The sequence below is a fragment of the Temnothorax americanus genome, unplaced genomic scaffold (assembly GCF_048541705.1).
Source record: "Temnothorax americanus isolate GAGA-0224 unplaced genomic scaffold, ASM4854170v1 Scaffold7, whole genome shotgun sequence".
NCBI classification, from domain to species: Eukaryota; Metazoa; Arthropoda; class Insecta; order Hymenoptera; family Formicidae; genus Temnothorax; species Temnothorax americanus.
The window spans coordinates 5,092,131-5,117,019 of NW_027509792.1; the positions used below are offsets into that span (position 1 = coordinate 5,092,131).

The 24,889-nt window shown below is 43.8% G+C and overlaps 4 protein-coding genes across 4 annotated transcripts; 2 read left to right on the forward strand and 2 right to left on the reverse strand.

Annotated features, from left to right (window-relative positions):
* Positions 1 to 151: 151 nt before the first annotated feature.
* On the reverse strand, positions 152 to 1,811 carry LOC143906312 (small ribosomal subunit protein uS3A-like). The gene is made up of 5 exons (XM_077422319.1): positions 1,779 to 1,811; positions 1,586 to 1,705; positions 846 to 1,168; positions 588 to 775; positions 152 to 387 (listed from the first exon to the last, which is right to left on the reverse strand). The coding sequence occupies exons 2-5, from the start codon at positions 1,616 to 1,618 to the stop codon at positions 203 to 205; spliced, it is 729 nt and encodes a 242-aa protein (XP_077278445.1). The 5' UTR covers positions 1,619 to 1,705; positions 1,779 to 1,811; the 3' UTR covers positions 152 to 202.
* A 779-nt stretch (positions 1,812 to 2,590) lies between these two features.
* On the forward strand, positions 2,591 to 8,625 carry Rtf1 (RNA polymerase-associated protein Rtf1). Its single transcript, XM_077422316.1, has 7 exons — positions 2,591 to 2,896; positions 3,690 to 3,951; positions 4,056 to 4,463; positions 4,537 to 4,777; positions 4,870 to 5,596; positions 5,662 to 5,932; positions 6,049 to 8,625. Exons 1-7 carry the CDS (start codon positions 2,816 to 2,818, stop codon positions 6,153 to 6,155), a joined length of 2,097 nt encoding a protein of 698 aa, XP_077278442.1. The 5' UTR covers positions 2,591 to 2,815; the 3' UTR covers positions 6,156 to 8,625.
* Positions 8,626 to 9,643: 1,018 nt separating this feature from the next.
* Tsr (Cofilin/actin-depolymerizing factor homolog tsr) lies at positions 9,644 to 16,578 on the forward strand. Its single transcript, XM_077422320.1, has 3 exons — positions 9,644 to 9,830; positions 15,536 to 15,778; positions 15,909 to 16,578. Exons 1-3 carry the CDS (start codon positions 9,828 to 9,830, stop codon positions 16,107 to 16,109), a joined length of 447 nt encoding a protein of 148 aa, XP_077278446.1. The 5' UTR covers positions 9,644 to 9,827; the 3' UTR covers positions 16,110 to 16,578.
* Positions 16,579 to 16,971: 393 nt separating this feature from the next.
* LOC143906311 (neurotrimin) lies at positions 16,972 to 24,605 on the reverse strand. Its single transcript, XM_077422318.1, has 10 exons — positions 24,421 to 24,605; positions 23,109 to 23,195; positions 22,265 to 22,480; positions 21,743 to 21,864; positions 21,338 to 21,479; positions 20,221 to 20,318; positions 18,918 to 19,220; positions 17,892 to 18,087; positions 17,670 to 17,729; positions 16,972 to 17,293 (listed from the first exon to the last, which is right to left on the reverse strand). Exons 1-10 carry the CDS (start codon positions 24,458 to 24,460, stop codon positions 17,157 to 17,159), a joined length of 1,401 nt encoding a protein of 466 aa, XP_077278444.1. The 5' UTR covers positions 24,461 to 24,605; the 3' UTR covers positions 16,972 to 17,156.
* Between the last annotated feature and the right edge of the window lie 284 nt (positions 24,606 to 24,889).

Sequence of the window (24,889 nt, forward strand, 5' to 3'; positions counted from 1 at the left end):
TTAAAAGGATAAAAGATTAGTCAGGATAATTTTAACGTTGGAAACATCTTATAAACGAAGATAATATGTTGAACCGTCGTAAGATATAGTCGACGAACCCTTTAGACTAAAAACATCCTAATTTTTGATAGTAAAAAGTAAAACACACATGTTTCGAACCTTCTTTTTAATATTTTCTTTTTAAATGTATTTCAAACGAAAGTTACACGACGAGAGGAGTGGGTTGAGGTATATCTTTAACCGGCTTCACCTCGGAACTCGGAACGGTCGGGGGTACTTCTTCTTTCGGTTCCACGATGGATACGTAATCCGGAAGAGGTTTCTTCGGCCCGCTCTTGCCGTTCGGGTCCCAAGGAAGCATAATTTTCACCTTGATTCCCAACACCCCTAAAATATATCAAATAAAATACAATATAGACATATATTTTTACATAATAGATTAATAAGATTTAAAAAAAAATATAGAAATATATCTATATTTTTTTATAAAATATAAACTTTTGATTGTCATAAAAATTGGATATCCAACATTTTCACGAACACGTGTTATCAATTAAAGAAATGACCACGGCAAAATGCAATCATACCTTGCCGAAGGAGCACGTGCCGGGTGGCAGAGTTCACGTACTCGTTAGTCGGCTCGCCCGAGTGTATCATGAGGCCGTCGACAAATTTCATCGACTTCGCTCTCTGACCACGCAGTTTGCCACTGACAACCACCTCGCAGCCTTTAGCGCCTGACTCCATGATGAAACGCAGGACACCATAACACGCCCTGATGAAAACATTAGAAGATACGAATTAGGTTTGTGACAAAATGTGCGCGAAACAACTCTCTGACTTACCTTCGCACAGCGAGGCCACCGATCAGTTTGTACCGAAGAGATTCTGCCTGCGCAATGGCACACAAGCCGCGCGTGGCAACCTTCTCGGCGTACAACTCGACGTTCTGCGGTTCTTTGAAGTTGAAACGTTTCTGCACTACGGAGGTAAGCTCCCTGATCCTGCGTCCCTTCTCGCCGAGCACGCTCTGCGTGTGGGTGGCCAGTAAGATGATTTCCGTCCGGTTCGGCGTGACGCGGACCTCCACGCCCGAATAGCCATCCTCGGCGAGTTCGCGAGTCAGAAACTCGTTCAGCTCGGCCCTGAAGACACCGTCTCCCACAAACTGTAAGTATAAGAAGAAAAGAATAGATATTAACAACGCCAAATATGTGACTCGTCTTTAATTTAATAAACTTAGATTCGGAAATTTACATTTAATGAAACAATCACCCGTCGAGTAGAGTAAACGAACGTGGCAGAAAACATCAAAATGCAGCGCGATCTCGCTAAATTTTATATATTTTAAATATATTTTAAGTAATTTTTTTTTTTGTAACGAGACATGTGGAGTCGTAAGATGCACGTGTATTAAATGAGAACGACGCTGAAAGCATCACGATTCACGATTACACAGCAGCCACTTAATTTTCGACGGAAGATATTATTCCAAAAGTTTCGCAGCGTCGCAACGAGCGCATTTCTACATATTACATTTATTATACGCTTTTACATTTATTATAAACTCTTGAAAATTACTAACCTTCCTCTTCTTCGATATCGAACGGTTCTCCATGTTGGATCGAAGACCTCTCTCTCAAGGCCTCTTTTCGGAGTACTCGTGAATCGGACAATCGGAGATTTCCTTCAACCGAATTTACTGCTAAAATATAAAAAGCAGTTTAATTTAATTGTTAATTTTAATTAATCTCGATTTTACCTCGGGGTAAACTTACTTATTATCTCTTAACTAGTTCTAAGAATTAGAATTGATTGAAATGGGCCACGAATCCTAAAGGCTAATTTCATTTGTCGCGTGATGAACTTTTCAAGCATGTTGATTGGCTACAGGAATTTCTTCTGCAAACCATTCACGTGCCTGAAAAATTTGTCCGTACGGCAAGTGAAATAAATTTAGGATCAATTCCTTTTACAATCTTGAGACTCTGTACAATTATTTCAATTGAGATCTTGAACATAAGATCGGACTAAATTCTGCCCATACTCGGAACTTTATATATTTAACGATCTTGAAAATATCAACCAATGAAATGATCGTACAGCGTCTCGAAATCGTACTTTGCAATCAAACATATGCCCTGTTCGTTTTCGTTTTCTCCCAATTTTTCTCCCACTGGGAGCACGTGCCAATACTAAAAATATATAGGGTACGTTACACACGTAGATTATAGATTTTTAATATAGTATATGTTTTCAGTGGAAAAAAACAAACGCAGGCATAATATCCTTTGAGATTATATATAATCTATATATAATATATATATAAAATATACATAAAAGATATATATATATGTATAAGATGAGAATAAATAACAAAAAAGTTACATAGCCAGAATATCGGCCTATGAACATCGACCTTTATGTTTTTCCGTATGTAACTGACCTAAAGCTGGATTCAGACAGGACGCGTCAAGCGTCAAGCAGCGAGCAGCAACCAATCAGCGAGGCGATAATTTCTACGCCAATGCCGATACGGCGTCTGCTAGCGCTCGCTCAACCGCGCGTGCGCGAGACTCATCCCTCCATCTCGCAACGCACAGCTAGCTTGTGTCTCGGTCGAGTCGTGGTCGTGAGTCGGTCGGTCTTTGGCTTCACGTTTCGCCCCGCTTGCGGTGCGATTTCCGTTTCTGTTTTCGCGCTGTTTCGCACCGCCGCCGAGAGCCGATCCGGCCGATTCCCCGTGCTCGCGTCGCATGAGGCACGGTGAAATTTTGTCGTTCACGTTCTCCATCGACGGGCACGCGCCGCCAGGATGCCGAAGAGGAAACATCAGGCCCTCATAGATTCCGACAGCAGCGGGAGCGCGTCGGAGAGCGGCTCGGATCTGGACAATGTAAATAGTCTAACCTTTATATATCGCGTAAAAATGCCGTGCCGTTCACTCCCGCGTGCGCTACCGCAGATACTTAACTTTATCCTCGATCTTTGTTGCACGTTGCACGACGAGTTGCAATGTTGCAAAATGCATCGCGACTTATCTTCCATGTTCAAAGCGACTTTGCGTAATTCACCCGATGAAAATTCACAAATGCACATCTACGAGTGTTTTATAAATTTCCTGTGAATTACGAACGAATATTTTAAGATACAAAATATCCGTTCTTCTTAGCTTCTCTTTTCAATTATGGAGATATTTCTTTTTAACTTTTGATTATCCTTCGTGGATTATCCTTCGTAGAACTGATTTCACGCTAAAGCTGTTTGGGTTCAAATCGATTCATTTTGTAATGCGGTTTGTCGCAAAGATATTTATCAGTTAAAAAAAAATCTAAGTTTTGGAAATAAACTGTAATGTTATAGAAATTAAGTCAAGGAATATTGAGGATAAAAAACAGTTTTTTTTTTAATTTAGAAGTTAGTAAATTTTGTGGTGTCCGAAATAACTGAACATATAACCTATAAAGGTTATGTACACTATTTCAAACATGGAGAATGTGATGCGAGTGCTAGGAATAGATTATATGTAATATAAAGTATGAAATATATATGCAATAACGTGTCTCAGTTTATCCAAGCTCGTGAAACACAATTTGAAAAGCGATTTGTAACTGAGAGCCGCTACTGTCGCTTCTCTCACGATTTCATCGTTAACAATTCATAATTAGCACGTGTCTGAACTTTATCAGGATCTATTGTCACTGGCAAAGAAAAAGAAAGGAAAATCGCAAGATGATTCTCAGTCAAATGAGGATAACGGATCCGTTAAGAAAGACATCAAACGTGAGTCAGATATATCGGATTCCGATGATAACTGGAACAACAAAGCTGGGAAGACGAAGAAGAGAAAAACACCGTCGAAGAGGAGCAAGCGAAAGATGACAAAGTCCAGTTCGGACGACAGTGCCAGTGAGAAAGAACCAGCTAAACAGCTTTCAGAGCCAGAAGAAGGTATATGGAAAATACACTATACTTTATTTCTTTTTAATCTGTAAACACCCGATCTTTCTTTAACTGGTACTATAATAACTAACAATAATGATTTATTGCGACAGGTGAGGTGTCAGATTCGGACCCAAGTGTTTCCAGCTCGAGCCAAGAAGAATTCAACGATGGCTACGATGACAAGCTTATGGGAGATGCGGATGATCAAGCTAGACTCGCGCAAATGACTGAGAAAGAACGTGAACAGGAAATTTTTAAACGAATTGAACAACGTGAGATTATGAAAACGAGATTTGAAATCGAGAAGAAGCTGAGAATGGCCAAGAAACAAGAGTTGAAGAAGCAAAAAGAATCGAAAAAGAAGGAGAAGGGTATTGAGGAGAAACAGAAAATAGACCGAGCACCGGATCCTAAAGAGAGAAGCAAGGATCGCAAGAAGACAATAGAGGAAAAGCAAGACAAGAAGTTTCACGCAATGTCGTTGCTCAAGGCTAGACGCGAAGAAAAGAAAGAACGAGGTAAAGTATCTTCTACTTATTGCCGTCTTCTTTGCGCGTTACAAACGTTTTTAATGCCAATTTCTTTATTTAGAGGAAAAAGAGAAACAGAGGATAGAGCAGCAGCAACAACAATCGAAGGATATGGAGGAAGAAGAATTGGACGATGATCACAAGGGTGGTGCGAATAAAACGAAACTTAAAGCATCCGATATATATTCCGATGACAGTGGTTCGTCGGACAGTGGGGACGAAGAGGAATCCACTAAACCAACGTCTCAACGCAGATCGTCCTCGAGCGAGAGTCGCGATTCGGACTCCGACAACGATAAAAAGTAAGTTTTTAAGCTACTTTTTAACGCAAATAGTATCTTCTGTATCTCTCTCTTGTTCAGTTATATTTATATATACAATATTGTTATTTTAGATCGATTACTAGCAACAAAACTAGACCCAAGAAGCCAGTGTATATCAGTACGAAGGAAGATCTAAATAAGATTCGACTATCCCGTCACAAGATGGAGAAATTCGTTCATTTACCTATCTTTGACAGAGTGGTGCAAGGTTGCTTTGTCAGAATAGGAATCGGCAATAATAACGGTAAACCTGTCTACAGAGTAGCTGAGATAAGCGGTGTATGCGAGACAGTGAAGATTTATCAGCTCGGCAGCACGAGGACGAATAAGGGGCTGAAATTGCGTCATGGTGCACAAGAACGTATATTCAGGTTGGAGTTTGTTTCGAATCAGGAATTCACGGATTCTGAGTTCTTTAAGTGGAAGGAAACTTGCGCGCTACAAGGAATATCGATGCCTACGTTTGACGAAGTCGAGCAGAAATTAAAGGACATTAAGGAAGCGTTGGTATACGAATTCAAAGAGGAGGACATAGAGAAGATAGTACGCGAAAAGGAGAGATTTAAACAGACTCCCTACAATTATGCGATGAAGAAAGCACAGTTGATGAGAGAACGCGATGCAGCTAATTGCAGAGGAGATGACGAGACAGCTAGTCGACTTAATCAAGAATTAAGTGAATTAGAGGAGCGCGCATCGGAACTGGATAAGATGCGTACGGCAACAATTTCCAGTATATCGTACATAAACGATCGCAATAGAAAGAAAAATGTGGAGGAAGCTGAGAAGGCTATAATGGTAATGTTTCGGATATTCTACTTATTATTACATTTCAAGCCATTAACCCGAATTTGTTATAACAGGAAGAACTGAAGGCTAATAAAGGGAAGAAGATCGATGACCCGTTCACCAGGCGTAGTACTAAGCCGAGAATGATATACAAGCCAGAGGATGAGTCTGAAGTAGTAGCGACAGTTCCAGTAAATGACAAATCAAATCCTCATCCGGCTGGAGATTCGGTGTCAGCTGCTGATAAGGAGAATGGACAGGAATCGAAAAAGAAGCAAAGCACAGAAGACCTTTTCGACGCGCACGACTTTGATATAACAATCGACTTGGAAGTTCCTATTCCAAGTAAGTTTTGCAAGAAGTATCATAGTTGTAAATTTTTTGCTTAGCGATTAACGAAACAAAATGAGACGATATAACTCTTATACATGTTTTTATAATTTCTATAATTTTATTTCTAGACAATCCTGTTAGCGTATTACCGAAGCCCATTAACAACATCAAGGATACAGGACCTCGCCGATCGTTGAATTTAGAAGATTACAAAAAGAAACGCGGTCTTATCTAACAGTTCATACGTCTTAAATGTCGTAAAGATATGATAAGGCTAAGTTGTCGAGGTTGTCTTGTAGTAATTAAAGATATTACCTCGTCTATTGAGTGCTCCGTTTAACGACGAGAACGGGGATATGTAATGACTGACAGGTTAGGTTAATTATAACACTCGCAATGTTACGGCTAATGGCGAATCCATCTGTTTAATACGTTGAGTGGTAGCGGTACGTTTGCTAATTCTATACGCGAAGGATTGATTGGTACTGTATTACGGTTACATAATAAATAAAGAAATGTTAACGAAACAAACTATACGATACCCGATGGCTTTTAGAATTTTGTAATGACATCAGATTCAGATTATTAACGACGGATGAAGATTGCGTATGGATATGTGATAATTTATGTAGGATCCATTAAAGTCATTACTATATGCAACTCATCTGAAGTTATAATGCGCACGTTTTAATTCACTTATTCGCCATGTCAAGAAAATCAGTAACCATCATCAAACGTTCATCATGATGCTCAACGTATTAAAAGATGGTTTCAATTAAGAAGGTTCCAACGAAGCGGTTCCTATTATGTACTCCATATAGCCGTATAGCCATTGCCGCGCGGAAAATATAATTACACATACAATGATTGCGTATGTAGAACAATTGTTTGACAATGACAGTACTTAAGGGGTACGGGTAGTACTGTAGAAAAATGTAATCTTACGTTTTATCACACATCTTCCAATACCATATGGTTGTCCATGGGATAATCATATATCTCATACTTAAATGGAAAAGAGAGAAAAAGAGAAAGAAAGACACTGAAGTTTATACCGTATACGAAATTATTTGCCAAATAACTGAACAGATAGAAATATCGTTTGTATAAGAATTAACTCTGGTTACGGTACATGGCATAGAACGAATTTGTGTTGTACATAATAGAATAAATATCTTGATAAAAGGTCATTTTATCAGAAAATAGGATACATATAATAATTAACATAATAATACTATGTATCAATATCAATTTGATATACTTACATCTTTTAATTGCATATATTAATTAATTGCATATTCTGTATCTTATACCGCTGGTGTATTGTTCATTGATGTACAGTATATTGTCATTTTTACATCTCTCTCAATTTACTGCCCATACATCTTCAATATTTTCTATTGAGGAAAAGCGAGACTGTATATAGATATTTGAATGTCTTTGAGTTATCATTTTTATCGTTTGAGATCCTGACAGATATTAATACAATAGTGGAAAAAAAGTATTTTTAGCAGTACTGATTTTCTCGTTTAAAAATTAAGAAACTAACACTATTTAAAAATAGGTTAATATACTGCCTATCGCTTATTTTTTTATTACTTTAATATCGCCGAAAAAAGATGTGTCAAATGTTCGAAATATATTAGGATTTTATAATTGTATTTATGATTGCGACATGTAGAAAGTATGTACAAAACGAATGTTGCATCGTATTATATTATCATAACAAGGCATCTTCATTGTCTCTACATTTCTGTTTGTCGAAATTGTACATACGTGTATTTAGGAGTGTGTCATATATATTTTAAGCACAGACGACAAACTTTGGAATCTTTCTTCTAATCATTTAATAAGCTATTATTTTTTTTACCCAGGAAGTATCTCTTCGAAAAATCGTAATTGTGTAGCCGCTGCTAAATATTGTAAAACTATAGAAAAGCAATCCTTGTATTTGTAATATATCGTTTGTATGAAACGTACGTACGGAGGATTAGCGCGCCGAGTTTGGGAATAATAGACGTAATATTTATATTTATAATACTCAGAAGCGCGGAGATAAGGAGTGGATAAGATTATAGATAAGCTCGTATACATTATACACAATGTGTAGTAAATTATATATATATATATATATATATATATATATATATATATATATATATATATATAATTTGGTAGTAATATTCGAAATCTAACATCACCATCACACACATGCGTGTAATAAGATGCATGTTTGTGGTACAACAATCGCTTTTTATCATAGTAAAATGTGTATTTCCACTATCATTATTATACATGTTTCTCTCGTGGAAAGAAAGAACATGTATAAATTTTCACTACTGGAAATTATATAATTTATTACAAATTTTTAAGCGTACTATCTGCTCAAGATACATTGATCCTTTTGTATTAAACATGTAATGCCACTCTTATATGTACAAAGGATAACGATAATGTAAGCTATATATATAACTGCTAACAGTATTTAAATATATACACGTGTATATGTCCGCGTAGGTGTGGACGTGGGCGTTTATTCAACTAGGACGTTTATGAGCGTTCATTCTACATATTTCATATTTATTCTACTATATATACATCTTATGTCTTATATTTTTTCGGATCGACTATACTATTGTACTTGTCTAGAAAATTCTGTATTTTGTTATGGTATTTTTCGCATATAATTTCTGTATCGAGCATTATCTTTGCTTTTCATTGCACGAAATCTACCCTAACAGAGAAAGTTCCGACCAACCAATCGGCGATTAATTTAATCGACAGAATTGTTGAAAGCAACGTTTCTGACTAATTGTCCCTAATCTTTTTTCTACGCAACATAAACGTGACTTTTTCTACATTAAGTAAAAAAATCAATAATTATATCTTGCGTTAACAAGTACAGGCATCACTCGATAAGTTTAATCATCGAATTTATAGTTTGATCGATAAATGGCCCTAAATGTGGATCGAATGTTTCCTCGCTCGCGGGCGCGCGCCGTGAGTCCGGATACACGCCCCTGGCTCTACTTTACCGACGGTCGCGGCGGCACGCGTGCGGTCCCGTGTCGCGGTATATATCTCGCGAGGTGCCCGGCGCGCAGTCGCGCGGCGCGGCGCGTGTGCGCCGGACAGATCGCACGCACGCCGCTGCCCATATAAGGCAATTTCCCCACGTCCCTGGCGGCGATTGGGCCGCGCGACCGGCACCGTCCCGCGTCAATGACTGATTCCACCCGAGACGCGCGTCCGCGAATCGATCTCGCGCACGTGCACGCCGGATCGACCTCGGTCGGGATATTCGTGCCCGTTGTCGCGGATCAATCCAAAAAATTCGTATTCCGTCGCGCGTTCTCGCTTTACCCGCCCTTTCTCTCGCTCCTCCACGCGCCGGCACGAGCGCGCGCGATATTCGTCTTTCGGGCGCGAGACGCGCGCTCGTCCGTCGGCTGGCATTCGCAGGAGTAGATCGGTAGATCCGGTAGGTAGATTCTGAAAACAATTGGCGCGATTTATCCGTCTCTCGCGCGCGCGGCTATTGTAAACGCGCGGCGGGGCGCGCAACCGCGAATTTTTGACGCCGCGCCGCGCGACGGGGCGCGGGCCAATCGGCGCGCGCGGCCGGCCGTGGCGGCGCTGCGCGCGCAAGCGTAGGGATACAGGATTCGCGGAGAGAGAAGAATAGAGACAGAGAGAGAGAGAGAGAGAGAGAGAGAGAGCCGGCTGGTCGCGAGAGAGGAGCCTCCCTTCCCGTTCGCCCGTGAGCGTGAGCCAGCCGCGCGATCCCTTCGACTGGACACTGCACCCGCTATTCAGTTTCACCACGACCGAGATACTCCGGGAAAGTGTCGGTTAAAGTGCCCGTTCACGTGACTCTGCCCACCGGCTACATCGCTCGCTACGGAAAATGGTAAATATCCGGACGCGCGGCGACGGCGACGGCGACGGCGGCCACCGCCGCCGCCTCCGCCGCTCCGCCGTCGCTGTTGCTGCCATTTCGCACGTATCCACATCCGCGTAACAATTAACGCTCCGACGGAGAGGAAACGTCCGCGAACGACGCGACGAACGAGAGCGCGTCGCGATCCGGCGCGACGGGCGAGGTCCCGGCGCGGCCGACGACCGCCTTTTTGTGGTTATGGCCGCAGCAGACGCGCCGGTCGGCCATTGCTGCCCGGCTATCCCGAGATACGCCTCCTTTCTCGCAACGGCGCGACGCCCGGAAGAATCTCGCCGACTCGCCGACTCGCCGCCGCATCGTCCTCCCGTGATCTCGTCTCGCCTCGCCTCGCCTCGGCCACGTATCGCCGCTCCTCCGCTCGTCCGACTCCATCTCGGACGTATATTAGCCAGATTGGCCTCTCGAGTCATTCGGGATTCCTCAGCGACGACGACGGTGGCGGCGATCCTGCGACAGCGCGCGCGGACTCGACGTCGCTTCCTGGAAGCGTATGATTCACTTCCACCGCGGCGAGCCGGATCAGTGACGGAGAATCGCGCGTCACCGCGGCGTGAGATCGCGCTTTTACGCCTGGGAGATCGCTCCGTCTTTTTCCCGTCTTTCTCTCTCTCTTTCTCCCCGTCCCCCTGTCTGTCTGTCTGTCTCCTCTCTTCCCTTTCATGAACGCAGCACCCGATTTCGAAACCGGTGTCATTCTCGCGAGTCGGGAACGTCGGAAGCCCGCATCCTTTCGAGGACGCGCGCGTTCCGCGATTTATCGCGCGATACGAACGCGATATACAGGGCCGTTTCTATAAATATTAAATTCGAGTTAACTGGGATTTCGGCGGCTTCGCCTCTTTTTAGCTCCGTCCAGGAGACGGACAATCCCGATTTACTCGCAACGTTGAGCGCGTCGTCGCGACCGAATCTCGGAGGAGGTTCGCAACGCGTCGAGATTCCCGATAACGCTCGCAAAAATGAATCGTGCAACGTTCCGAAGATATATATATACCCCCCTCAAACGCCGCGACGATCGCCTCGATAACACGACATAAAAGGTAAACGGCTCGCCGCAAAAGAACGACGATGACTCGATTCGTCAACATTGTCATGGCGCCTTTACAGCCGCGTGATATCTATTTTTATTTATTTATTTATTCGCTCATCTCTCTCTCTCTCTCTCCCTCTCCCCCGTCCTCCCTCCTATCATCTCTCGTTAAAAAGAAAAGCACCGGGCGTGCTCGTGATATACTCAACTCGCTCAGATCCATTACATATACCGTGTGTCGTTCGAGTTACGCAGGAGAGGAGAACGATGTCATGGAGTATTAAAAATATAACGACGAATAAATCCGCGGTGAAAGGCGGAGGAGAGATGCATTCCGAAACATTCGTAGTCATCGGACTTAAATACCGGATCGATTTACCTAAGTTTAGCTCTCGTATGAGTTTAAGGAGAGTTAACGATATTTCAAATGATATCATGTTTCGCAGAACGACGTCGTGAACGGGATCGAGGAAGCGAGATCCGCTGTGCGAGCGTCGTCATCCTCGAGAAAACGCTGCGTGTTTTATTTCGGCCGGACGCGGACGCCTCTCGAATCACGTGCGGCTATCGACACGGCCATTCTCCGCCCGAGAATCTCGCTCGGTGGTTCCCACCGGGATCGTTGACGGATCGTCGACGATGCTCGCGCGTTATCCCGACGATCTGCTCGGCGATTCGGGGAAATCGGTGACGATCAGTTTCCATCGGCAGATCGGCAGCGACGGGCTCTTTCTGACTGAACCCACGTTACATCCGCCGCGCTCGAACGTTCGGGGAAAGGAAGAGGAGAGGAAATAATGGCAGGAATTTAATTCGTAATCTGAAGAAGCGCCGTAAACACGTCGGCTTATGTAATAAAACAATGGAGAATCTCGTCTCGAGAGATTCACGAGCTTGATATCGGTTGCGTTGCACGCGATCGAACGTGTCGATCACGCGTGTTGATCGCCGCGTCTTGTATTATCGCGATCGGCCTTCGAAATCGCGTTTCATGAAGAATCTCGCGGGAATATGAATTTGTCAAACGTCCAAAGTTAAAGTTAGTTTATTATTAACTGCCTCTCCCGATTAGTTCAACCGACGCTCTCCTTTTCGCGACACCTGTTGTAAAAGAGACGGCGATTTTAACGAGAGCCCCTACGAGAGCTATAACAAACAAGTTTTAACGAGAATTTAATTTCAGATGTTTAATAACGTAATAATGATGTTTAATAGAAGTGCCGCTAGAATAATAAACTGAGAAAATAGGAAATATTGTTAAAGAATATTATTTGCCATTTTATATATAGCGGGAAACAGAGAGAAAGAGAGTCCAGCGCTAACAAACGTTTGTTTTTCTTTTGTTGTTTTCTCGTTGTTATTTCATTGTTGTCTCGTTATTTTTGTTTTGTTACTAACGAAGCTTAGCGATTCTCTCGCAATCGACGCGAATCCGACGAGAGGGAGATTTAACGCAACGACGACGGAGAGTCCACGCAAAGTCGCTCGTCTGCGTCTCGCGACGATAACGGAGGCGTCCAGCTAATATCGCGAAAAGTTGCAACCTCGCTTAGCGCGGCGAGAATGGCTTCTTTTATCAGAACCACTTGCGACTCTCGCGCGCGGATATAAATAAGATCGTGACTCGGTGCCGCTTATCGCCGCCGCTCACCGTTCCCCGTCCGTGCGATTAAGCGCGACCTTAACCCTGTCGCGGGTTCGCCTCCGCGACGCCCTTTCCCTCCTCCCACGAAGGAATTTACATGCTCACGGGGATAATTATAGAGCGACGTATCGAGTGACGTCTATTGTCCGTGCACAAGGTGTCTCAAGAACGCGTGATTTTCTTAACGGCAGGCTGCCCTGGCCAGACTTGAAATCGATCTCTTCCCTACGAAACCGTCAATAGTTTCCGAGCAGTAAGACCTCGAAAAAGTGAAACTTGAGTACGAACGCGAGCAAAATGTTCTTTATTAATTTTAAATGGAATTTATTCTAAATAAAATTTTGATACGAGTTGTAATTATGAAGGTATATGAAGGTGCATATAAAATTGGAAAGTTGCGACAGAATTTTGATCAAAATAATTCGACAATTATAATTTATAGCCTAATGGAACGTGTGGCAAAGTGTTAAATCATATCTTGAAACTAAACTTGAACTAAAGTCAGAACGAGAGAATACGTATCGGACGTACACTCGAACCTTCAAGTCTCTTTTTCGTTAACGTCAGTTTTTTTTTCTTGAACGCGTTTACCTCGGCGTCCTCGGTGAGGAGAGCCGGCTCTCCTCGTGAAACTATCCCCTTCTTCGATTTGTCGGCTCTCCCCTGGTACCCTGTCGCACTTCGCCGCGCCTCGACGATGACAGTAAAACTAGAGAGAGGCGCGATGCAGAGCGGTGCGCCGGTAGCTACAGGGAGAGGGAAAAATTCAATGAGCCTGTAAGGAGGTCGGTTATTTTCTTGCGGGCCAGCGACTCTCGAAGTTCACTGACGTCTCGCATCTGCGGCGACGGCGGCGGCCGGTTGATTAAACTCCTCGACATCGCGACTCTCTCTTATCGTGTCACCCCCCTCCCCTCCTCCGAAGCGACGTCGCCTCACGATCGAACCTTATCAGCCGAAAATCAGAAAAAAAAAATGATTCGAATCACGTTCAACAGATATTCGTTTTAGCTATACTTTGCTTCTTTCAAGCCTGATGATACCCTGATTGAGTTGGGCGTCGTGGCTTGCGAATTGGAGATTATAGCTCTATCTGTAAAATAACTTTAATCTGAAGGGGTCGGCAAATATTTTTTGTAAAGGGCCAGATGGGGTGAATATTTTAGGCTTTGCGAGTCGAGAGAATATGTTAGATGTAACGAGAGAAAAAAAAATTTCCACAATTTTTTTATTTGTGAAATTTAAAATGTAATAATAATTATGCGGACAGTAATTTGGCGACCACTGGTCTGCAGCGCGCTTTGTCTCCACAATGTTCAATTCGCAGCTCGAAATTGTCGTGTCGTCTGATACGGGTCTAGGTGCGCGCGTATTTCCTTATCAAACGTAAAAAGCGCAGGGAAGCACGGTTAAAACAGACAGATTTATTGATGAGTCATTCTCCGTTTGACCTTGTGCGCGGCCAGCTTGCGTCTAGAGGGGCACAACACGCCCCAGAAGCGGCAGCCCCCTCGGCGTCATCCCTTTAACCGGCGTCCCCCCCTGTCACCGCCCCGTCAGGATATCGACCCAGGAATTGCATCCTCCGCATTCACGCCGGCCACCCTCCAACCGTCGCGTCTCTCCCACGGGAGAGACCCCCCTCTCGCACTCCCCGATTCACATCCGTTACGTTCCTTCGGTCATGTGGAACGAGCGGCGATACGTTAGTACGGGTGTCGGCTGTCGAGGACGTCCGTATTTGAGTCTCGTGTCCATAATTAACGATCACGAATGCGGATGCATCGCGATTATTCATGCGCTTCCGCGAAATTTGAGCCGGCCGGCGCGCTGCGCAACGTAAGATTTAATGAGCGACTGAACGTCGCGCGATAATTCAACACACAGGCCACAGGGAATCTTATACAAATAAACCCCTGTAGCTTGTGAATGCCATAACTTTTCAGAAAATATAGGCGTTCGTACGACACGGCGGATCGTGTGACGCGTTCACCCTTTGGGTGCCAATTTCACTCATATGCATCTGGCAGAAGCGAGGGAAATAATTCGTAGCAATGTGGAACGTTTAGATTTTTTTAGGTAGAATAACACAGCTCGACAAAAACAGCAACTTAGAAGAAAAAGGATAATCAGCTGCAGCTTTCTTGATGCTCGATAAGATCACCGAAATACTTGGTCACAATTTTGAAATTGATGCGAAACCAGGGTTTAGATCTTTTGGTCGAACGGTACAGCTTAAAGTTTTGATTGCAAGACTTGAGAATGATGAGAGTATTCTGACCATTGAAGGTTTCCCTTTAGTCCATTTGTGCCCCGATACCAAGGTAATTCGGCGCCGCGGTCGTATTTCACGAATTTCCGCGGTGCGGAGAGGAGAGACGATCGGACGAAAGTTCGTAGCGCGCGGCACGTGCCCGAGAGCCAGAGGAGATAACTTTAGAAGTGGATCGTCGGATCTCTTTTAGCGTCGGGATTCGCGCGTGGGAAGAATTTATTTCGGGTGGCGCGTCCCCCACGTATTTTGCCCGCGAAATGGGCTTAAACGGCCCGGCTGACACGGCAGCGCGCGACGTATGCCGATTGCTGAATGTCGGACACGTTGTCGTATTGACGAAATGGTCTCGCTGCTTGCGCAGCGTCAATTTGACCACCGTAGGGCAACAACCAGTCGAACGATCGCTGAAATTCATCATGCGATTTTTTGCACGGCTGTTTCGTTACGAGATGCCGACGAATAAATTCGTGATTCTATATATTTCATTCGTTTCGTAATAAAACAAAGTTTGAGCGAGGTAAAATATCGCGGATATATAGAAGTATTTCGAAGACTTTCTTACATTGATGAGGAAGTGTCATAAAATATACGATGACATATGAGTACGTTAAAAAAAACGCCAATAAGTGTCGAACAATCGTAATTTCTTATCGTGTTTTTTTCCTATTCCTTTTCATCATAATAATTTACATTTGTTTTATCAGGCATCTGGAGTGACAGTCGCGGACGTTTGCAAGACAACGTACGAGGAGATAAAGAAAGACAAAAAGCACCGATATGTGATTTTCTACATCAAAGACGAAAGGCAGATAGATGTCGAAGTCATCGGACCCCGCGACGCGGCTTACGACGCCTTCCTCGAGGATTTACAGAAGGGCGGTAGCGGGGAGTGCCGTTACGGCTTGTTCGACTTCGAATATACCCATCAATGTCAGGGTACTTCCGAGGTAATTACCACGTCCATTTTCGTGTAAATGCTATTTTCTGTGATGCGTGCACGCTTTGAAAGTATTGACGGAGCTCTCCGGAGCTAACAGATGTTTTTAAAGGTACGTCATTGTATCGTTCTTTTCTCAGGCATCCAAGAAACAGAAACTGTTCTTGATGTCGTGGTGTCCCGACACGGCCAAGGTTAAGAAGAAGATGTTGTATTCGAGTTCCTTCGACGCTTTGAAAAAGTCGCTGGTCGGTGTGCAAAAGTACATACAGGCGACGGACTTGTCGGAGGCCTCCGAGGAGGCTGTCGAGGAGAAGCTTCGAGCTACTGACAGGAATTAGGAGTATTCCAGCAAATCCCAAAACCACTATTACGAGATAAGAAAAAGAAAATCAAGTGGAATACAGTACATTGCGAATTAACTTCCCAGAAACAAAAAAAATACAATAATACTGTCGTTGCATCGAGGGTTCACGTTTTTACACATTTTTCACTTTTAAACGAGACCGATTATCAAGTATTTTGCGCTACATATGTTAGTCATCGTGGGAGCGAATATTAGTAAAGGTAAACAGAAATGGAAAAAAAAGGTTCAGCAGCAAAGGGCCAAGCATCCCTTTTCATACCGCGGACGTTGTGTGAAAATCTGTCTGATATAATATTAATATTATACTATATTATTATATAATTATAAGATAATTGTACAAGAATACAAAACAATTTACAACCAGTCAAGCAGTAAGATCAGAATTATTACAACTTTTTTCTCACTGGCTGTACAACTTTTAAATTAAATTCATTTCATTATGACTCCTTATGATGTCCTGTCAGTAAAACCCATTATATTCTCAACATTTTCGCACGTTTATTATTTCGAAACCGAGACTGCTTGGGGAAAGATACGGGTAAGAGATAAAGGAAATAAATTTATGGAAAAAAAAAAACTGAGTAATGTTGGCCGATAATGCAGCTTTCGTAGAGTTCGCAGAGACAAATTCTACGCGAAGCAAAATTTCTGCAACTGGTCTCGACTGACGATACTGTTTCTCTCCGAGTGGTAAAAGGCAGGTTTTCTTCCGAACTATGCAGCAGAGTTTACCGACGACATTAAACATTCGCAGTTATTAACATTTGTATTTGTAACTATTTTGTATCGCTTTAATCACTTATACGCATAATTACAGTATAAATTTCAAGACAAAGTCGCGAGACAACAAAAATTTATATAATTTTTTTTATCTTTATATATAAGAGTGAAATGACCAACCGTGTGAGGATGATTCATCGACATGACAATGATAATATTTTAACAATAGCCGTATCGTATACGCAATTATAAATTACAACAGTTCACTTTATATTCTTTTCCGCATTTTATACAGCGTTAATTAAAATCTGTCGCGTGTTATAATTAAGATACACAGCGTACTTAACATCAACGACAAGGCCTGTGCTCGATTATACATCGATTCATTTCCATTCGCTGTCAGTTGATAATGCTGCGATAAGGAGTGTTGAGTATAGACTACAAACAAACAACATGAGTTACTAACTTTTAACAATTATTAGCTATCTTATTTCTTAAAATTTATTTTAGTTCCTTATTTTCTACGTCTCCTCTCACTCATATATTATATATATTTTAAGAATTCACTCTACTTAAAAAAATATATACATTGAGGTGATACATATATTTATTACAATGTTCTTTTTATTAAGATTTTAGCAAAAGATAGTTTTTGAATTTTTTAAGTGCTAAGAAGATATAAAGTTTTGACAACCATTCTTTTCTTTGTTTAAAACGAAATAAATCAAGTTACATTATAAACTTTTGAACATAGTTAAATCGAGGACGTAAATAGTTAAAACAAGAGAGATTAAAATACAAGCGTCATATTTACCTACTATCCTATTCTGCTCTTGTTCGTCATCCATCTCGGTATTTTCGCTGGAATCGACAGCTGCAACGTGCAAAATAGGACGCGATATACTATCAAATGCGATCCGTATTTCCTCTTACGGTATCTCTCCTCGCAATCGCTGTCGCGCGCTAGCGCGAAAGAGAGGGTACGAGGGATAGAAACAGCGGATATATATGCGAACGACTTATCTTTATTACTTACGAGCTCCTTCGGTGTGAAAGCGCAGTATCTCCGAGGGGTGGCTCCATCCGTAACGATTTCTGGACAAAACGACCGCTTCGTAATGGGTCGCCGCGTCCAATCCCGTCAGGTTGAAAGAGCGAACATGCACCGGGCTGATGATGTCGTTGCCACCAGCGGGAATATACAATTTGTGCCATTCGCCCCCAGCACCTCTCTACGAGACACGTAAAAAAATAGACTCGGAACGATCATATTAAAATTGATCTTTAAAGAACAGAGAAACGAAAGTCTTCAGAATAAAATCCGTTTGATATAATATTAATGTTGTACTATATTGTTATATAATTATAAGAATTATTATACAAGAATGCGAAACAATTTACAGCCAGTCAAGTAGTGAAAGCAAAATGATTACATTTTTATTTTCTTACTGGCTGTACATTTAAATTAAATTAATTTTATTACGATTTCTTCTGACATCTTTTTAATAAAACTCATTACATTTCCGACATATTCGCACGTTTTCTGTAAATTATTTTGAGGCGATTCGGGGAAAAGCACGGTAAGATGAGGGAAATGAATCACTCCCCAAAGAGAGAAAAAAACTGATTGATAAAGCAGCTCTCACAATCTTCGTAGAGCGCGTCGAGAGAGAGAGAGAGAGAGAGAGAGAGAACAATTTTGTTGCTTCAATATTCTGCATTTCGTTTTGCTTCCGACGTCTCTTTTTCCCCTTATTGCGGATTCACGAACCGGTTAAAGCAAGAAACGTATTTTATAACCGAAGATTCTAGTAATGAGCCACCCGGGCATTGCCTTTTGTTCAATTACTCCTGCGACCCTTGCATGCGCGGCGGCTATCAGACTCGTAACGCGAGCGGCGCACGAAACCGTGGACTCGAATCCCACGTCTCAGGAAAGACGAGACGAGACGTCGATTTAGTTCACGCCGATTTTTCCCGAGATTTCGCGTGACACGTGGCTGTATATCCTCTATCGATTAACGATTTCTAATCTATCTATGACCGAGAATCGCTCTCTCACCCTATATTTACGAAACCAAAACTGGTACTCGATGATGGGACTGTAACTGTCGACCTCCCAGATAAAGTTGTACGACGCGCTGGACGTGCTGCGCGACTCCTTCTTGAACACCGCCGGATTCGCGACCCCCGACAGGTCGACGATCTTCTCGGTGATTCCCAAGGAGTTCGACGCTCGGCAGAGATAGGAACCGTAATCGGCTGTCCTTACCACCCTTATCAATAGACTGTGATCGTTCCCGGCGTTATGTTTCACTACCCGCGACGTGTACCTTAATGTCTCGTTGTTAAAATACCATTCAACCTGAAAAAACAGACGCATATGAGACTCCCATAATCTGTCGAGTCTCGAGACATTAATTTTTACAACTTCTCGTTACACGAGATCGCTATAAACGTTATCCCGCTCGGATCGATTGCCAAGTGGTAACACAATTCTTCCTGACCCGCTCGGTTCTTTTTTTTTGCGAGGAAATAGAAAAAAAAAGATACGGTATAAGTCACGTCCTCTATACGAATCGATTTGTCACGTGCGACTGGCTTTAAGGGATCACGGTGAGAAATTGCTTGGCAGATAGGAGGGGCGGTTTCATTTAGTTACCGAGCGTGAAGAACTCGTTGAAATCTAAAAGACGAGCAACGCCGTGTAACGTCAGAAAAATATTTCGTATTTGTATTGAACGTCGAGACCCCGGCCGATCGATCGTATCGTATATCGGGTGCTTCGTTATCGTGTGACATATAAGAGGGACAATTTTACTCGCACATAAGTTTCGGTGCGGGAGCGTGAAAATTTATTTTTACAATATATTACGCGGGGAAACCCTGTCGGGACCCCTGTTTCATCTTTCAAAGTATTTTACGTTGTTTTGCGATTAATAAGGGTGCGGAGATTATTCGACCGGGACAAGTAAATCACGTGGACACAATTTCGCATTGGCCTCGAAAGAAACCAGAGAGAGAAAAGAGGGAGAGAAATACGAGATTTTTATTCCTGCAGAAATAAATTCTACTCGCGCGTCTGTTTTTCGACTTGCTTATTTCTTGTGGGAAAATCCTGATTTAAGGGCTTCGGAAGTAAGTATATATATCGAGAAGAGACGTCTACCTACAGCCGTTTCCAGTGCGAGTCCGCTTGCTTAATTGCTCGCACACTTGCGATGCAATTAAAAGTCTGATTAGGTGCCACGAAGTGACTTGCGCGCGTTCTTAGCAAGTTGCGCCGTTAATTATTGCTCAAACCGTTAATTAACGCGCAATCACGCACCGTCGTTGACAGTCTTACAGTAAAGGCAGCACCTCACCTTTGCCTCGGGCCAGGCGGTCACCGTGCAATCCAGTTGTACTCGTATCCCCGGATACGCGTGCACCCACGGTTTCTTCACGTGGATCTCCGGCTTATCTGCGTTTTTTTTTTTTTTTTTTTTTTTTTCATAGGTACTTAGTGCAGTGTTGAAAGAGAAAAGTTCCGATTGCAATTAATATATGTTCGAGTTAATTGCTTCAGGGCGATTTCGGCCGAACTCCGATTAACTCGATCGGCGATTAATTCAACCGGCAGAATCGCTTAAAGCAAAATTTCAACGCTATTCAATTCTTAATGTCAAATTATACTCAAGTTGATTAATTTTTAACCATTCCTGTAAGTCGCCACTGCTCTTACTCTTATGTCGTTGATTTAACTAAAACAATGTGAATTTAACTAAACCAACGGAATTAAAATAATACTGTTAAAATATTATTTAACTCAAGGTGTAATGGTTTAAATTTCATTCTTTAATATTTAACAGTGAAGCTAAATAATTCGTTTCTGACTTAATCTTTCTCCTCGTAGGTTAAACAAGAAATTAATTCTATCCACGTTTAACAAAATAGGACAGGTACCGTTTGATAAGTTAAGGAGTTTACCAGAGTTTAGTCGAAGTCACCCTTAGCCATTTAATCACACATTAAAGCGCACACGCACATACACACACACATATACGATCGTGTTGTTTATGTCTTTAAAGCAGCACTTCTGAAATGCACGTAAGACCTGCGTTTGATGTCGCAAAAGCGAAAGGATTGTTCGCGCACCGCGAAGGTTGATTAACATCTGCAAAACACTCGTTGTAACCGTACAATCAGCATAATTGACTCGCTCAAGCGTTTGATTGGAATACTAAAGGGAGCAATCTCTGCGGCAATTTCTTAATTGTGCTGCTACGTGGCGCGAGGAGTATAGGGCGCGATTTGCATGATCGTCTCGGTATACGGGACGGTCGTAATTAAACTCGATTAATCGCCCGGCGCTCCCGAAACGACTTATACACATCGCAAAGCCCGTGATACAGTTAATAATTGAGTACACATGCGGGGTGTGCCGTGTCTAGCGAGAGATTAGATGCACACGCTCGAACGGGGGATAAACCGAAAACTCACATCTAATACGTAGGTCTACGTGCGCCTCCGCGGGATCGCCGATTCCGTTTTCGGCGACGCAGGTGTACCTGCCGGATAGATTCCGATTGTCGGCGTGAAATCTCAATTGCGGTCGAGCGTCCAATAATGGGATTTCCCCGTCCTGCGAAGAAGAAGAAGAAGAAGACGTTTATTACCATCCGCGACGACGCACCACTTCAATTTAATTGACTTGTTGTCCGACCGGGAAAAATTTCGCGGGCGGCCATCCGCGTTACGTTCGTTTTCTTTTCTTTCTCTTTTCATCCTCAAGTTTCCTCCCTCGTCAGCGAAACGTTTCCCACCATCGCACTTTGACGCGCGGATCGCGTAATATCGTTGGCATAGGCAATGGTATATATCGAATAGCCCAGAAATATCGATTACCTTCGTCCTCCAACTTATGATGGGGGCCGGGACACCCTTCGTCACGCATTGCATTTCCACCCTCTCCCCGAGATTGACCTCCAGCTCGCCGGTCGCCGGCACCGTCTCCGCGCTGGGTGGATCTGAGCGGAATGGAGCGCGAAATAACGAACAAATAAATTTATCCGCCGTTGTACGCGTATAAACTGACTTTACACGTCGTTCACACGGCTCATGCAAAATTCAGATCTCCGCCTCGGCGGGCGAGGCGGGGTCTCAGCGCGGGGTCTTCTCTGGTAAGAAGTCAAACGGTTGGGAAGCGGTCGTATAGATAAGGCCGCGCCCGCACGAAGACGAGATAGACGTCTCGGTTCGGATTCGCAAACGCGAGAAGGACTCCTCGAGAGTCCCTTTCGCCGCGTCGCGTCGCGCGTCGCGTCGATCCGCCACGGATTATCCTTCGGGACTCGGGACGCCACGCGCGGAGGACGCTTATCGCGGGGGTATATATATGTATATACGTGGCTAGGAGGGTATACTCACACATCACTTCGATCTCGTGTACTTGCGTGACGTGTCCCCAGGGAGACGGTCGGATCGCCTGGCACACATACTCCCCGCTGTCCTCCCGCTGCACGCGAAGGACCCGCAGGCTGCCGTTGCTATACAGGGTGACTCGCTCGGGCGACGGCCGCTCCTGCTCGAAGCTGTCGGCCAGGAGGACCTCCTCTCGCCACCATCTCACCCTAGTTTGCGCCCCTACGCGCGGAAAGAAATATAACAAGCTTTTTCCGTGCATTTGAACTCTGAGATCACCCCCTCTCCCCCCCCCCAACCGTCCGCATTGTTCCCGAGCCTAAAGCCCGACATTCGGATCCGACACACGTAGTACTTTTTTACTACCTACTAACGAGGGGCCTACTAACAAGAAAGGAACCTCGATGGAGACGCTTTTCTTTCTCTCTTGCTTTTCAAACAACGTGTATTATATCCGTGCCGAGAGACGTACGAAAGAAGAGAGGAAGAAAGGTATACATGCAAATACATAAATAGCAACGTTCGTCTTAATGAAGCGGGGCTTTTAACAAGACTCATGACGACTCATTTATAACGACCATCCCGGCGATACAAAAGCGCAGCTCGCGGCAGCTGGCGCGCAGAAATACACACCCTTTTCCACGTTACCACTTTATACTAATTCTACACGCCCGTATAGGTAGGAATAATAACGTTTCAAAAGACACCCCCGGCGTTTGTTATCGCGTGTGGGCCGTGATTGCGGTCCGGGCCTCTGTGGAGTGTCGGGCAATTTCGTAAATGGCAGTAACTCCACGACGAGAAGAAACGCAAGGAACATATAATCGATCGTTTATAACAAACGACATACCCTCCACGTAGCAAGGCAGCAAAACCGTTTCGTTCTCGTAGGTTTTTACCGTCATTGAATGGTCGCGGTTTGTCGCAGCGTAAGCGCCTGTAATAATACACACGTATATATACACACATACACACATACTCACGAATATAATATATAATAATAACTAAATTGTCATTTAACGACGTCGCAAGCGCCAAGGCGATCGCCGCATTGCGAAATCGCGTTCGCGCCTCCGCGTGCGCCTTAATCGTTCTGTTTTTCTCTCTTTACGATTCCCGACACGAAAAATTCCCCCTTTCTGCGTTATTATCTCGCACGCGCGCAGTGACCGCGCGGAAATTTATTTCCGCAGACCTCGAGCATGCACGCGCGAGAGATCCATTTCTTTCTTTACTTATATGATCGATCGCGCCACACGGCGCGCGGCGTCCTGCGTCCCGCCGTGCTTGCATAGCACGCGGGCGGCGCGGCGCGGCGCGGCGCGGGTCAGTTCTTGCGAAAGCGAAACTACAGCGCAATTATCCCTTCGCTCACACGCACTTAAGGGGAACGCGTACGTGGGGAGGAGGGCTCGGATGAATCGATTGCCGAAGTTGCGTGCGCCCATACAGGGTGGGCGAGCAAACGAGGCACAGTTTCACGCGCGTCCCTCCACCCTTCCGGCTTTCCCTCTCGAAAAAATCGATCCACATACGGAAATACGGCTATAATTACGCCACGCGCCGCCGGCGTATATAAGGAGATATTTCAGTCCGATTAACCGACCACGTACGAGAAAACTGGGTTGCCCGAACGCGTGCTCCCGGTTATCGCAACGATTATCTAAAGTGGGAAAACAATAAAGTAAAAATTGAATCAATCATTCGCGTAAGTGCCGCCGCATTCGCGGAGGCCGTGCCCGCGTAGTAAGGAGAGGGAGCTTTTAAGAAATGAATATTTCCTCGTCTCTCTCAGGGATCTCCGTAACGCGCGCGCGCGCGCCGATTCATTTTTCCTCCCTCTTAATCCGCTTGCAAATTTCTGAAGCTCCGAAATTTTTAACGGCTCGAAAACGCCAGCGAAAAAATTTCCCCGAGCGCAAGATAGCCGAAGCAAAGAGCTAGGCGCGCGTTCTAGTTTCTTTTTTATCGCTCTTGGGACTCAATTCCTCGAGCACGAGTATATACGAAGCGCGTGCGAGAATAACGAAACGTTGCTGTGTCCGAAACTTATAATTTATGAACGACATTCTGACTATATTTTCCGACATCATTTCCTCTTTAAAACGACACGACATTTTCTACATGACTTCTAACCTTCACCAGCATATCTCATACGATACCTGTTATACAGACGTGAAGTATCCATATGAGGAGCACCATCTTTCAAAAATAATTACACCGCGCGTTACACCGAAATTGTACACGCGAAAAATTTCGTATCGAAATCGCACCGAAAAAAAATACGCTCTTTCGTCGTGCACGTGACTCTCTCGGTCCTCCACGAGGCACTGGTCCCGCTTTAAGATGCGATTCGAGTCCCGCGCGCGATCTTAAACACACGCGCACGCACCGACACGCACACGCACATGTATATCATCGCACGTAATTATGGACCACTTGTCCATCGCGCACGAATCAAAAGGTACTCATGCCGCATACGGCAAGTCCGTGCCGGCCGAAAAAGCGACTCTTTCTCATTAATTACGTTCCGCCCGAGTGCCAATTAAAATATTTATGAGCGTTGCAACGAACAGACGATTGTTACTGGTGTAAAAAAAAAGTAATCAATGTAGAGAAATTATCTTTTGT

Bases quoted from the DNA above. Each gene is read 5' to 3' on its own strand.
- LOC143906311 (XM_077422318.1), bottom strand. From the start codon at position 24,460: ATGGTGCTCCTCATATGGATACTTCACGTCTGTATAACAG. The intron at 17,730-17,891 runs GTAAGTAATAAA...TGCACGTTGCAG, and splicing joins CTTTCACACCGAAGGAGCTC to CTGTCGATTCCAGCGAAAAT. The intron at 17,294-17,669 runs GTAAATATGACG...GTTTGTTTGTAG, and splicing joins AGAGCAGAATAGGATAGTAG to TCTATACTCAACACTCCTTA.
- Tsr (XM_077422320.1), top strand. The intron at 15,779-15,908 runs GTAATTACCACG...TTCTTTTCTCAG, and splicing joins AATGTCAGGGTACTTCCGAG to GCATCCAAGAAACAGAAACT.
- Rtf1 (XM_077422316.1), top strand. From the start codon at position 2,816: ATGCCGAAGAGGAAACATCAGGCCCTCATAGATTCCGACAGCAGCGGG. The intron at 4,778-4,869 runs GTAAGTTTTTAA...TTGTTATTTTAG, and splicing joins GACTCCGACAACGATAAAAA to ATCGATTACTAGCAACAAAA. The intron at 5,597-5,661 runs GTAATGTTTCGG...TTGTTATAACAG, and splicing joins AAGCTGAGAAGGCTATAATG to GAAGAACTGAAGGCTAATAA.
- LOC143906312 (XM_077422319.1), bottom strand. From the start codon at position 1,618: ATGGAGAACCGTTCGATATCGAAGAAGAGGAAG. The intron at 776-845 runs GTAAGTCAGAGA...TGTTTTCATCAG, and splicing joins GGTGGCCTCGCTGTGCGAAG to GGCGTGTTATGGTGTCCTGC. The intron at 388-587 runs GTATGATTGCAT...GATATATTTTAG, and splicing joins GCACGTGCTCCTTCGGCAAG to GGGTGTTGGGAATCAAGGTG.